General features: G+C 24.2%; 1 protein-coding gene across 2 annotated transcripts in view; it reads left to right on the forward strand.

Annotated features, from left to right (window-relative positions):
- The window catches only part of LOC117171281 (organic cation transporter protein), a 30,953-nt gene extending 23,005 nt beyond the window's left edge, over positions 1–7,948 (forward strand). For both annotated transcript variants that reach the window (XM_033358425.1, XM_033358424.1), the window contains exons 2-3: positions 28–346; positions 5,241–7,948. In XM_033358425.1, the coding sequence (XP_033214316.1) occupies positions 5,464–7,182 (1,719 nt within the window). In that variant the 5' untranslated portion in view covers positions 28–346; positions 5,241–5,463 and the 3' untranslated portion in view covers positions 7,183–7,948. The remainder of the gene's footprint in view (positions 1–27; positions 347–5,240) is intronic.
- Positions 7,949–15,745: the final 7,797 nt, after the last annotated feature.

Here is a 15,745-nt window from a genome sequence, read left to right on the forward strand (position 1 = left end):
TTAATTTAAAAATAAAATATATTTCAGATGCTGATAAAAGAAAAACAACAGAATGATCCAGAAAATTTTCACCTAGATGATCGTCATGAAAATCTTTGGATCGAATGACACACCTTTTTGCAGTGAAGAGAGATTTGAAAGGCAAGGCATGCAAAGAGCGCAGCGAAGACGATTATCCTCGTAAAAAAAAATAAAATAAATAATCGAATACATTCACCGGCCGGCTCTAAGATTGCAGCTGAAGCAAGAAAATTAATTTTTCTTGTACTCAGTCTCCTCTCCACAATCTTTCTTGCTACGTTGGACTGATCGATTTAGCTTCAAGGATCAGATATTTAAACAAAGGGTAAAAAATTGCACCTAAATATTTAATCAAGTGTTTTAAATTAAGGACTTTAATTTAAATCTTTGCATTTTCAACAAAATAAAATAAATAAATAAAAGAAAATAAATAAAATAAAAAAAGAAAATAAAAAAAATAAAATAATAAATAAAAAAAAAGTTGTTTATAAATAAGTTACATTATCTAAAAAAAGTTCATTTTCCAACAAATAGTTGATTTTTCTATGAGAGTTGTTAAATTTATAGCATAAAAAAGATTAATTTCTCACAAAACAGTTGTAATTTTAACTCAGAAAATATGAATTTTAGACCAAAAAACTAAGTTCAAGCTAAAATGACGAATTTTGTACAAAAGTTATTTGGAGCCAAAAAAATTAATTTTCTACTCGAAATTTTTGTTTTAATAAGATATTTAATTTCAAGAAAAAAAAGACGAATTTTCTATAAAAAAAAGTTGAATTTTCTAATCGAAAACTAGAATTTTTAACCAAAAATTAATTTAGAATTTTTGACAAAAAAGTTAATTTAAAGCTAAAAAAATGAATTTTTTGAAATTTTTGTAATTGAAAATTCGATTTTTCCATAAAGAAAAGTTTAATTTGAAGCCAAAAAGACGATTTTTTCAAAACAAAAGTTGAATTTTCTACTCGAAAACTAGAATTTTTAACCAAAAATTAAATTTGAAGCAAAAATTTTAATTTTCAAGTTAAAGCATCAATTTTAACTTGAAAATTAGAATTTTCGACGAAAAAGTTAATTTAAAGCTAAAAAAATGAATTTTTTGGAATTAAAAATTCGATTTTTCCATAAAAAAAGTTTAATTTGAAGCCAAAAAGACGATTTTTTAAAAACAAAAGTTGAATTTTCTACTCGAAAACTAGAATTTTTTACCAAAAATTAAATTTGAAGTAAAATTTTAATTTTCAAGTAAAAACATCGATTTTTACTTGAAAATTAGAATTTTCGACGAAAAAGTTAATTTAAAGCTAAAAAAATGAATTTTTTGTAATTAAAAATTCGATTTTTCCATAAAAAAGGTTAATTTGGAGCCAAAAAAATTAATTTTCTACTCGAAATTTTAGTTTTAATAAGATATTTAATTTCAAGAAAAAAAGACGAATTTTCTATAAAAAAAGTTGAATTTTCTACTCGAAAACTAGAATTTTTGACAAAAAAGTTAATTTAAAGCTAAAAAAATGAATTTTTTGAAATTTTTGTAATTGAAAATTCGATTTTTCCATAAAAAAAGGTTAATTTGAAGCCAAAAAGACGATTTTTTATAACAAAAGTTAAACGTTCTACTCGAAAACTAGAATTTTTAACCAAAAATTAAATTTGAAGCAAAAATTTGAATTTTCAAGTTAAAGCATCAATTTTTACTTGAAAATTAGAATTTTCGGCAAAAAAGTTAATTTCAAGCAAAAAAAAATGAATTTTTTGTAATTGAAAATTCGATTTTTCCATAAAAAAGGTTAAGTGGAAGCCAAAAAGACGATTTTTTTAAAACAAAAGTTGAATTTTCTACTCGAAAACTAGAATTTTTAACCAAAAATTAAATTTGAAGCAAAGATTTAAATTTTCAGGTTAAAGCATCAATTTTAACTTGAAAATTAGAATTTTCGGAAAAAAAGTTAATTTAAAGCTAAAAAATGAATTTTTCGTAATTGAAAATTCGATTTTTCAATTACAAAAGGTTAATTTGAAGCCAAAAAGACGATTTTTTAAAAACAAAAGTTGAATTTTCTACTCGAAAACTAGAATTTTTTACCAAAAATTAAATTTGAAGCAAAATTTTAATTTTCAAGTAAAAACATCAATTTTTACTTGAAAATTAGAATTTTCGACGAAAAAGTTAATTTAAAGCTAAAAAAATGAATTTTTTGCAATTAAAAATTCGATTTTTCCATAAAAAAAGTTTAATTTGAAGCCAAAAAGACGATTTTTTTAAAACAAAAGTTGAATTTTCTACTCGAAAACTAGAATTTTTAACCAAAAATTAAATTTGCAGTAAAAATTTTAATTTTCAAGTAAAAACATCAATTTTTACTTGAAAATTAGAATTTTTGACAAAAATGTTCATTTGAAGCTAAAAAAATGAACTTTTTAAAATGTTTGCAATTGAAAATTCGATTTTTCCATAAAATAGGTTAATTTGTAGCCAAAAAGACGATTTTTTAAAAACAAAAGTTGAATTTTCTACTCGAAAACTAGAATTTTTAACCAGAAATTAAATTTGCCGCAAAAATTTTAATTTTCAAGTTTAAACATCAATTTTTACTTGAAAATTAGAATTTTCGACAAAAAACTTAATTTAAAGCTAAAAAAATGAAATTTCTGTGATTGAAAATTCGACTTTTCCATAAAAAAGGGCAATTTGAAGCCAAAAATATAAATTTTCTACTCAAGATTTTTTTTTTCAACAAAAAATTAACTTGAAGCCAAAAAAAAAACAAATTTCTTCTAGAAAGTTTGAATTTTCAATAAAAAAATTTATTTGAAATCAAAAAAGAACAGAGATTCTACAAAAAAAAAAAAATTTTCTACTCGAAAATTAGAATTTTTAACAAAAAATGAAGTCAATCCAAAAAAATGATTTTTTTGTTCAAAAATTCGATTTTTCCATAAAAAAAGTTACTATGAAGCCAATAAGACGATTTTTCTACAAAACAGTTAAATTGTCTACTTGAAAATTAAAATTTTCAAAAAAAAATTTAATTTAGAGCAAAAAAATTTGATTTATACTTAAAGAAATGATTTTTCAATAAAAAAGTTGATTTGAAGGAAAAACGAATAATTTTCCATAAAGGAAGTTTAATTTTCTACTGGAAAACTAGAATGTTAAAAAAACTGAATTGGAAGTTAAAAATATGAATTTTCTACTAAAAATTAATTTTTTTAATAAAAAAGTTAAGTTGAAGCCTAAAAGACGAATTTTCTACTTGAGAATTTGAACTTTTAACCAAAGAATTAACTCGAAAATTTCGTTTTTTCAATAAAGAAGTTCATTTTTTACCAAAAAAGACGAATTTTAAAACAAGTAGCGTAACCTTTAAGAAATTAATTATAATAAAAAGATGAAAATCTTACACAAATAAATAATATTTCAAGGGAAAAAGACCAATTGTTGTATTGCATTTCCAAAAAAAGAAAGTTCATTTTTAACTAAAAAAAAAAAAATTGTATACCAAAAAAACGAACTTTCCAAGAAACTGTTGAATTTTTAATATAAAAAATTAATTTTTAACCTGAAAAAACGATGAAATTTATACAAACAAATATGAATTTTTAAACCTAAACGGCGAATTTTAAAAGCAAGACTTCAATTTTTAATTAAGAAAGAATTTTGAACCAAATATGATTTTACAGTCAAGAATAAAAAAAATTTCAACATAATTTTCGAGTTTTTAACTAAAGATGAATTTTAATTGAAAAAAGATTTTACAACCAAGAAAGAAAATCATTTTAATCAATTTGTTCAATTTTCAACCAATAATGAAAAAAAATTCAAACAAATTGTTGAATTTTGAATCCAGGGAAATGAATTTTGCACAAAAATGTTAAAATTAAAAAAAAAATATATTTTTTAATCAAGAAAGACGTAAAATTTAACTAATTTGTTACATTTTGTACAAAAAGAAGGAAAAAAGACGAATTTCCCATTAAATAGCTGAATTATTACTTTTAAGAAATTAATTATAAAAAAGATTAAAATGCTACCCAAATAAATTATATTTCAAGCCAAAATGACAAATTTTCAGTTAAATTTTTAACCTAGAAAGAATTTTCAACATAGAAAGTTTTTTCAGTCAAGAAAATAAATTATGCAAATTGTTGAATTTAAACAAAAAAAGAAATGTTGCATTACATTTTCAACAAAAAAGGTTTATTATCAACTGATAAAATTAACTTTATACCAAAAAAGATGAATTTCCAAACAAACTGTTGAATTTTTGAATTTTTAAAATTTTTTGGATTTTTTGAACCAGTAAGAATTTTTAATCAAATGTAAAAAAAAATTTGACATAATTTTTTCATTCTATAATAAGTTGAATTTTCATTCAAAAAAGATATTCTAACCGAGAAAGAAAAAAAATTAAACCTGTTTTTAAACCTAAACGACGAATTTTAAAACAAAAAGTTCAATTTTTAGTGAAGTAAGAATGTTCACCTAAATATGATTTATCAGTGAAGAATGAAAAAAGTTCAATATAATTTTCGAATTTTTAACTCAAGTTGAATTTTCATTCAAAAAATATTCTCCAACCGAAAAAAAAATTGCAACCAATTTGTTGAATTTCCAACAAAGAAAGAAAAAAATACAATCAAATTCTTGAATTTTCTACCAAAAAAGACGAATTTTCTACTAAATAGTTGAATTTTCAATTTGAAAAATTAATTTTAAAAAAAGATAAAAATTATACCCATAGAAATGATATTTCAAGCCAAAAAGACAAATTTTCAGTTGAATTTTAACAAAGAAAGAATTTTCAACCCAGAAAGTTGTTTCAGGCTAGAAGTTACGTTGATCCGAATTGTTGAATTTTAACGAAAAAAAACTAATTTTCAATTTTCGAATTTTTAACTGAAGATAAATTTAAATTTAAAAATGATTTTTCAACCGAGAAAAACATTTTTTTACCCAAATTTTTGCAGTTGAATTTCTAAATAAGAAAATGAATTTTCAGCCGAAAGGTATAAGTTTTTAACCACATTATTGAATCTTGAACCAAACAATTAATTTTTTAACCAAATAATAAAATCTTTAACTAAAGAAGATGAATTCTCAAACCGTTCCCGTTCAAATTTTTTTACTCGGGTGGTTTTTCTCACTAAATCGAAAATTCTATAAAAAATTAGTTCCAAATTAATCAACTAATTAAACCTTCAACATCTTTCAGTCGATGCCGAGTAAAAAAAGTATCACCCAACTGCAAAACTTGTCACACAGATGATCCTCATGAAACTCTGGATCGAATAAAAACATCTTTGTGTTAGAAAATTTTTGAAAGTCAGGGATAAAAAAAGTGTACCTAGATAAATCAAGTGTTTTGAATCAACAGAGAACTCATTAGCCTCAAATTTCTGATTCTTTAATTCCGATACCTGTAAAACAAAACCAAAATGGCTAGCGTCGATACCGATTTAGAAGAGATGATGTCCCATCTCGGGGAATTTGGAAAATATCAAGCATGGCAATTTGCATTACACATAATAGCTGGTTTAACAGCTGGATTGCACATGATGACCCTAACAACTGTAGCTGCCGTACCCGAACACAAGTGTCTCCTACCTCTTGACCTTGAAAACACAACCTTGCAGCTACTTGATTCCACGTTTCCGGAACAACAATGGAATCAATCCGCAATCAATCAATCAACAATCCCCCAATCTCCATTGTTCCACCGAGGTCCCAGAACAATACCAGGAGACACCTGTTCCTATCTCGATGAAAACAACAACACCAAAACCTGTTCAGCTTGGCTATACAACACAACCTACTATCAATCATCTCGAGGTATAGAATGGAACTTTGTCTGTTCGAGAAAATGGATGGGAGCTGTTGCACAATCAACCTACATGTTTGGTGTTTTCGCTGGTGCTGTCATTTTGGGATCAATGGCTGACAAGTATGGTAGGAAAATCATCTTCTACATCTCCGCAGTAGCACAATTGATCCTCGGTGTTTTGGTAGCTTTCGTACCAGAATACTACACTTTTCTGATCATCAGATTCCTCTATGGTGTTTTTGGTTCTGCTGGAGCATACATCACTGGTTTTGTTCTGACAATGGAACTTGTTGGACCATCAAAGAGAACAATTTGCGGTATATCTTTCCAAGCAGCTTTCGCAACCGGGTTTATGTTGGTAGCAGCTTGGGGAGCAGTCATCAAAGACCGAATGTGGCTACAGATAATTTATGGTCTTCACAGTGCTTTGTTGATTGGGCACTGGTGGCTAATGGACGAGTCTCCCAGATGGTTGTGGGCACAAGGTCGTGTTAGAGAAGCAGTGACAATAGTCAAGAAAGGACTGAAAATGAATGGAACAGAGGATCATCTGGATATGGCTGATCTCGTCTCGAAAAGCAAAGCCTCTGCAGATGCAGACAAATCACATGGTGGACTGGATCTCTTCAAAACACCCAATCTCAGAAAGAAAACATTGAACGTTTGTCTGAATTGGTTTGCGAACTCGATAGCATACTATGGCCTGTCTCTGAACGCGAAGAATCTGGATGGAAATCCATTTTTGATGATGTTTTGTTCTGGGCTTGTTGAAATCCCGAGTTATGTTTTCACCACTTGTTTGATGGATCGTACAGGAAGGAGAAGTTTGCTGAGCACTTTCATGTTAGTTGGTGGAATATGCTGCATAAGTGCAACTCAAATTCCGGAAGATCAAAAAACGGCAGTGACGATCATCAGTTTATTGGGAAAATCCTGCATTGCGGGATCGTTTGCGATAATTTACAATTACACAGCTGAGTTGTTTCCAACTGTTGTCAGGAATACAGCTCTCGGGATTGGTTCAATGTGTGCAAGGCTCAGTGGAGCTCTCACGCCGATGATCATGTTGTTGGATTCTTTCAATCCGAAAGTACCACCTACCGTTTTCGGATTTATTGCTCTCGTTTCCGGATTTTTGGCTCTTTATTTACCGGAAACGATGAATCAGCCGATGCCGGAAACTTTGGAGGATGGTGAAAATTTCGGGAAGGGAGACACTTGTTTTACGAGTTGGAGAGGCAGAAATAAAAACAGTGAATATGAAATTGCGATGCAGAAAGCTAACGAGGATGAGAGAGATGAAAGGACTAATGGGAAAGCTGTTGTTGCGTAAACTTCTATGCGTTAACACATTAAATAATTAATTCAATTAATTATTTTCTTTTAATTGAAAAAGAAAGTTAATTAATTCGTTACGTTTTAATATTATTTCTGATGAATTTATTAGGTTAAGAATTTACATGTTTCTTACAAGAGAGATAAACATGTTCATAGTTGTCTTCTCATAAACATGTTTGTTTTATTTAGTCGCACATTAAATTTAAAAATCACTTACTTGAATGGTACTTAAAATCGATACCTCCATATTAAAACAGCCAACAGGTGTGGTAATTAATACGCTCTCTTTTAGTATATTACTGAGAATTATTTTTAATTCACTTAAATTCCTTTGAATTCACATTGAATTTATTTGAATTTTTAAGACTTCTGAATTCTATTCAATTCTTCTGAATTTCTTGAATTCTTTTTAAACTCTTTTAAATTCTGTTGAACTCTTTTAACTTCCTTGATATTCTTGGAATTACTTTGAATCCCCGGAATTATGTAAATTCTACTAAATTATTTGAATTATCTGAATTCCTTGAAATCTTGTAATTCCCTGAATTTAATAAAATCACTAAATTCCCTAAACTGCTTGAAATCCCTCAATTTGGAGAAATTCCTGAATTCCAGAGAGTTCCAACTCATTCCAAGAATTCAGAGGAGTTCAGAAGTATAATTCAAGGAATTTGAGAAATGTAGGGAATTAAAGAAATTCTGATAATTCAAGAAATTTCAAGAATTCGAAGAATTCAAAACATTCAAGGAATTTATAAAATTCAAGGTATTCAAGAAATTCAGAGAATTCAAGGAATTCAATTATTGAAGGAAGAATTTCAAGAATTCACAGAGTCAAAAATATTCAAAAATTTTAGAAAATGTAAGGAATGATAAAAATGCGAGGAATTCGACCATTCAAAGAATTTCCAAAATTCAAGGAGTTAAAAAATGCAACGAATTCTAGTTATTCGAGAAATTTATACAATTTATTCAGTTAGAAATATTCCAGGAACTCACAAAACTCAAGGAATTTAGACAATTCAAGAAATTCAATAAATTCAAAAAATTCAATTCATTCAAGGAATTATGAAAATTCAAGGAATTTCAAGAATTTACGAATTTAAAAACATTTAAGACTCTAAGAAAATTAAAAAGAAATCTGAAAATTCAAAGAATTTACAGTTCAAGGAATTTATCAAATTCAAAGAGTTTCAAATATTCAAGAAATTAAGATAATTTAAGCAATTAATAAAATTCAGAATATTTAAGGCATTAAATTCATTTCGGGAATTTAATTTAATCAAGGAATTCCGATAATTGTAGGAATTTCAAGAATTCACGAAATTAAAAATATTCAAGAAATTCAAAAAATTTAAGACATTATAAAAATTCAAGAAATTTAAACAATTGAAGAAGTTTAAAAATGCAAGGAATTCCAAATATTCAAGAAATTTATATAATTAAAGAATCAAGGACATTCAAGAAACTCACAAAACTCAAGGAATTCAGACAACACAAGAAATTCAATATATTCAGAAAATTCAATTAATTCAAGGAATCATAACAATTCAAGGAATTTCAAGAATTTAAGAATTTAAAAGCATCCAAGGCATTCAGAAAATTTAAAAAAATCTGAAAATTAGAAGAATTTACAGTTTAAGGAATTGATAAACTTCAAGGAATTCCAAATATTCAAGGAATTAAGATAATTTAAGTAATTAAGAAAATTCAAGAAATTCAAAATATTCAAGGAATGAAATTTATTTAAGGAATTCAATTTAATCAAGGAATTTCGATAAATCAAAGAATTTCGATAAATCAAAGAATTTCAAGCATTCACGGAATTAAAAATATGCAAGAAATTCAGATAACGCAAGGCATTCTAAAAATTCAAGGAGTTAGAAAAATGCAAGGAATTCCAAATATTTATGAAATTAATATAATTCAAGGAATTAAGAATATTTAAGGAAGTCCAAAAACTCAAGGAATTCAGTGAATTCAATAAATTCAGAAAATTCCACGAATTCTGGAAAATTAAAGAAATTTCAAGAATTCACGAAATTAAAAGCATTCAGGGCATTCAGAAAAATTTAAAAATTCAGAAAATTTAAATAATTTAAACAGTTCAAGGAATTTAGAAAATTCAAGGAATTCAAAGAATTTAGAGATTTCAATAATTCAATAAATTCTAAAAATTCAGATAATTCAATTCATTCAAGGATTTCGATTAATTCAAAGAATTCTGTTAATTCAAAGAATTAAAAACATCAAAGAATTGAGAAAATGTGGGGAATTCTGGAAATTCGAGTAATACGGACGATTACAAGGAATATCAAACATTCAAGGAATTTGGACAATTCATGGAATTAAAAAAATTCAAGAGATTCCAAATATTCAAGGAATTACGAAAATTTCTGGAACTTCGGGAAAAATGAGAGAATTCTAGAGATCCGAATAATTAAAAGAATTCAAGGAATTCAGAGAACTCAATGAATTCACAAAACTCAGGGAATTTAGACAAATTTAGAGAATTGATGAAATTCTGAAAATTCAATAAATTCAAGGAATGGAATCAATTCAAGGAATTCTGTTTATTCGAGAAATTTTAAGAATTCACGAAATTAAAAGAATTTAAGGACTTCTGAAAATAAAGAGAATTCAAGGAATTTAGACAATTCCAGGAATTCAATTAATTAAGATAATTCAGAGAACTCGAGAAATTCACAAAACTCAAGAAATTGAGAACTCGAAAAATTCAGAGAAATCAGTAAATTCAATTAATACAGAAAATTCAAGGAATTCTGTAAATTCAGAAAATTCAATCAATTCAAGGAATATCAAGAATTCATGGATATAAAAACATTCAAGGAATTTAGACAATTGAAGGAATTTTGACAATTCGAGGGATTCAAAAAATTAAAGGAGTTTAGACAATTCAAGGAATTTAGAAAATTCGAGGAATTCCAAATATTCAAGAGATTAAGATAAAATAAGGAATTAAGATAATGCTATAAAAAGAAGAACTAAATAAGATCAGAGAATTTAATAATTTCAGAGAATTCAAGAAATCCTTAATATTTAAGGAATTCACAGAATTTACGGAATTACAGAAATTCTAGGAATTCTCAGAATTAGAGTAGTTCCAAAAATTTAAGGATATCGAAATATTCAAAGAATTAATAGAATTTCCGGAATTTAAATTATTCAAGGAATTCCGAGAATGTAAGGAATTTCACAAATTTATGGAATTCAGATAATTCATAGAATTCAAAAGAATTCAAAGATTTTCAAGAAAATTAAAAAATTGCAAAGTTTTTGTTAAATTTCAAGGAATTTAAAAAATGCTGAGAACTAAGAGAAATTTTAAGTATACAAGGAATCCAGAGAATTTCAAGTTGATTGGAATTCCGTAAATTACAATAATTCAAGGAATTCCGAGGATTTCAAGAAAGTTAAAAGAATTCAAAACATTAAAAAGTTTTGAAAAAACTATAGAGAATTTAAAGGAATTCTATGTGAATTTTCAGTAATATACAAAACCAGAGAGTATTAAAAAAATGTTTTTTACTATTAACGCCGCAAATATTACTAAATGTTACGAAGATTTAAATCTATGTTATTTTATTAATTACGAATATTTTCTGTATACGACGTTGAATTACTCAAAATTGTCTTGTTATAAATTAAAAATTATTTAAGTAATAGAATAATAAAAAAGCATGATATATTTTTAGACAGATTTTTTTAAGGAAAATAGTTTCCTTGAACTGCTATTATAGTTATTATTTTTGTACCATATGCAGCAAATAAATAATTACAGATTTTTATTATATGGAATTTAATATTGTAGAAAATTCACTTTAATATCCTAATTAAATTTTTAACAAAAATAAGAAGCGATTTCTTATTTTTTAGCCAATTTTCGTAAAAAGAAAATTACAAAAATTGAATTTTAGAACATTTTTAATTATTGTTTGTACTTTTCTTTAAAAAAATTCTTTGCGATCGATGAAATTTAGAAAATTGAACACTAAAGCTAAACAATTTTCCATTTGAAGTAATAAGACCTGAGCTGCAAATGAAAGCACTGAAAGTGAAACTTTGAATTTTGAACTTTTAAAATTAAAGTTTAAAAGTTTTTTAATTTAAAAATTTATTCAAGTGCTTAATGATTTTCACGTATAAAATGGAAGGTATTAACATTTTTCAATATGAAAAATATAAATCGACATTATCATTTTCAATGTTTTAAATTAAAAAATCAATGAAAGAACTTCAATATTTTCAAAATTATATTATTTTTAGGAATTTTCAGCTACAAACATTAAAAATTGAAAAAGTTAGATTTTCTTAACTAAACAATTCCTAAATTAGAAGTTTAATTATTTTTATATTGAATAGTTTAAACATCCATGAAAAGCTTTGAAATTCTATTTCAAAATCTTGAGAAATATAGAAATAGTTTTAAATTTGCTCAAATTTAAAATTATCTTTAAAATTTTTTCAGAACTTCTAAATATATTTTAAAATTAATTGATTTTTTCCTGAAAGTTTGAGGAAATCCTGCAAATCCTGTAAAATTTCCGGTCAAAATCAATTTTTTCCGACTCATTAAATTTCATAAAATTGTTTAAACACTTCTTTTTAAAACTCAGCATTATTATAAATAATTTAAGCTAACACATTGACGATTTTTATTCATTTTTCTGAAAAAAAATATTTCTCATCTTAAATCTATAGAAGTTAATTAATTTAAAAAATTAACTTACCTGAATCACATTTTAAACAATTTGTTTGATAATAATTGATAATACTTTGGAATTTAATTAAATGCATATATTAAAATATATTTTTTGTAATATATTGGAAACTCTTAAAAATATTTTCAGGTTTATACTAAAATTTTCGGAAATCTTCTCAAATGTTGTTAAACTTTTTGAACCTAACAAAATTATATATTTCGAAAAATTTGCCAAATCGATAAAAATACAATATAACTGAATATAAATTCTTAATCTAACTCTTATCCTGATATTTATAATATTATTTTGAGATAGTTAAAAAAATTTTTTAACGTGTGTTGAAATCTTTTGAAAAATAAAATTATTTTTTTATCTTTCAGAAAATTCCAGCAATTCAAAGAATTGATTTAAATTTATCGTAAAATTTCATTAAAATCTGCTAGATTATTTTCTTCTAATTTTATAAATCTTTTCAAATCTTTTTCAATATTTTTTAAAAATTATGTAGCATAACAAAAATCATTAAAAAATTTCCCAGGATTTTTTTTTTATTTGCAACATTTAAAAATCCTCAAAATGCTTCTAAACTTTTTTTCAGAAATCTTACTCTGTTAAATCTTTTGAAGTTTAAAATTATTTTTCTATCTTTTAGGCATTTCAGAAATCTTAAGATCTTAAAATATTTTAAAATACGTTTTGCGGTGTTTTGAAACCTCTGAAACCCCTTAAGAATCATCTAAATTTTTTGTTAGTAATTTTAGAAAATTTACATTTTGTGTTCAGTCTCTTTGAAATCTAAAATGTTATAAATTGAAATAAAAACATCTAGATTATTTTCTTTTAATTTTAGAAATATTTTGAAATATTTTTCAATGTTTTCTTAAAATTATCTTGCAAAATAAAAAATCAAAAAAAAATTTTTTCCATTAATTTTTCCCCCAGCCTTTCAAAATCCTCAAAAATCTTTTTAATTTTTCTTAGAAAACTTAAAAAATCTATATTTTGTTTAAAATTAGTTAAAGTCTTTTTAAAGTTTAAAATTATTTTTGTATCTTTCAGAAAATTTGAGGAGTTCAAAGAATTGATTCGAATTTTTTTTAATTTAAAAAAAAAATCTAAAATTTTTAAAAATTGAATGAAAATATTCCAATAACTGATTAAAATATATATTTTTATAATTTAAAAAAAATCTACATTTTTAACATTTAAATTAAATCTTTTCTTATAATTTAAAAAATCCGTTGACACCTTTTTCAATATTCTCTTAAAATTATTTTATAAAAAAAAAACATAGAAAATTTCCCCAGAAACCTTACATTATTGTTTTTATTTATTTTAAACACTGAAAATTATTAAAAGCATCTAAATTTTTGGTTGGAAATCTTAAAATATCTACATTTTATGTTAAGTTTGTTGAATGTTTTTTAAGCCTAAAATTATTTTTGCATCTTTCAGAAAATGTCAACAATTCAAATAATTAATTCCAATTTTTCTTAAATTTAAAACAATAATTATAACATTTTTAGAAATTGATTAAAAATCTTCCAGATTATTTTCTTATAATTTTAGAAATCTTTCAAAATCGTTTTCAAAATTTAAAAACAATTATTTTGCAAAATAAAAAAGCATTTAATATTTTCCCAGGAACCTTAAGATTTTTTTTCTATTGTTTTAAAACTTCTCAAAATTTTTAAAACCCTTCTAAATCTTGTTTGAAGTATGTTTAAATCTTTTGAAATTTAAAATTATTTTTCTATCTGTCAGAAAATTTCGGGAATTCTGGAAACTGATTCAAATTTTTCTGTAAAATTTAAAAAATTGATTTAAAATCTTTCATATTATTTTCTTATAATTTTAGAAATCTTTTGAAATCTTTTTCAATATTTTCTTAAAATTATGTTTTAAAATAAAAAATCATCCAAAATTTTCCCAGGGAACTTGAGAATTTTTTCTATTCATTTGAAACCTTTTGAAATCCTAAAACATTTTCTGAATTTTTTTTGCAAATCTTTAAAAAACTAAATTTTCTTTTAAGTTTGTTGAAATCTTTTTAGGCTGAAAAATATATTTGCATCTATCAGAAAAGTTCAGGAATTCCAATAATTGATTCAACTTTTTTTTTAATCTATAAAAACTTCTGAAATTTTTAAAAATTTCAATGAAATATTGCAGATTCGTTTGTAATAATTTTAGAAATCTCTTAACATCATTTTCGATAATCTCTTAAAATTATTTTCGAAAAAAAAAATCATTAGAAATTTACCCAGGAACCTTAAAATAATGTTTCTATTCTTTTGTAACCTCTGAAAATTCTTAGAAATCTTTTTAATTTTTCGTTGGAATTCCTAAAAAATATAAATTTTGTTTTAAGTTTGTTGAAATCTTTAAAAATTTTAAATAATTTTTTTTTATCTTTCAAAAAATATCAGAAATTCAAAGAATGGAATTGAATTTCTCGTAAAATTGCATTAAAAATTTCCAGAGTCCTCTCTTATAATTTTGGAAATCTTTCGAAATCTACTTTAATATTTTCTTCAAATTATTTTGCAAAATAAAAAATCATTTCAAATTTTCCAAGAAATCTTGAAAATTTTTTGTATTTTTTTGAAACTTCTCAAAATCTTTAAAAATCCTCTTAATTTTTGGTTGGAAATCTTTAAAAAACTAAATTTTCTTTTAAAGTCTGTTGAAATTTTTTAAAGTTAAAAATTATTATTTCCAATTTTTCTTAAATTTAAAACAATTAAAAAAATTTGTTATTGTAATAGAATCTTCCAGATTATTTTATTATAATTTTATAAATATTTTCGAATTTTTTTTCGAATTTTTCTTAGATAATTAAAAATACTTTCGAATTTAATTAAATGCATATATTAAAATATATTTCTTGTAATAAATTGGAAAATCTTAAAAATATTTTCAGGTTTATATTAAAATTTTCGGAAATTTTCTCAATGTTGTTAAACTTTTTGAACCTAAAAAATGGAATATTTCGAAGAATTTGCCAAATCGATAAAAATTATGTAGCATAAAAAAAATCATTAAAAAAATTCCCAGGAATTTCTTTTTTTTTCAACATTTAAAAATCCTCAAAAAGCTTCTAAACTTTTTGTCAGAAATCTTACGAAAATCTAAATGTTTTTTCAGATTGTGTCAATTCTTTTGAAGTTTAAAATTATTGTTCTATCTTTTAGGCATTTCAGGAATTCAAAAAATTGATGGGAATTTATTTAAAAAATTAAAAACTGAATCAAAATCTTCCAGGTTATTTTCTTATAACTTTGAGAATCTTTTGAAATCGTTTTCAATATTTTCTTAAAATTATTTTGCAAAATAAAAAAGAATTTTTTTAGAAAAAAATTATTTGCCATCTTAAACCTATAGAAATTAATTAACAAACAAAATAACTTACCAGTGAAAATATTTTCAGATATACATTAATTTTTCAAAAATCTCAAATGTTTTGAAAAATTTCTTCGAATCAATTTTTGAATTATAATCTTCTAGATTTGTTTTGTATAATTTTATTTTATTATATTGGCATCTATCAGAAAAGTTCAGAAACTCAAATAATTTATTCAAAATTTTCTTAAAAACTAAAAAAATGCTAACATTTTTGAAAATTGCAATGAAATCTTCCAGAGTCCATTCTCATAATTTTCCAAATTTGTTGTTAGTAATCTTAAAAAATTCACATTTTGTCTTCAGTTTCTCTGAAATCTAGAATGTTATAAATTGAAATAAAATCATCTAGATTATTTTCTTCTAATTTTAAAAATATTTTGAAATATTTTTCAATGTTTTTTAAAATTATCTTGCAAAATAAAAAATCAT

Source organism: Belonocnema kinseyi, chromosome 4 (assembly GCF_010883055.1).
Source record: "Belonocnema kinseyi isolate 2016_QV_RU_SX_M_011 chromosome 4, B_treatae_v1, whole genome shotgun sequence".
NCBI classification, from domain to species: domain Eukaryota; kingdom Metazoa; phylum Arthropoda; class Insecta; order Hymenoptera; family Cynipidae; genus Belonocnema; species Belonocnema kinseyi.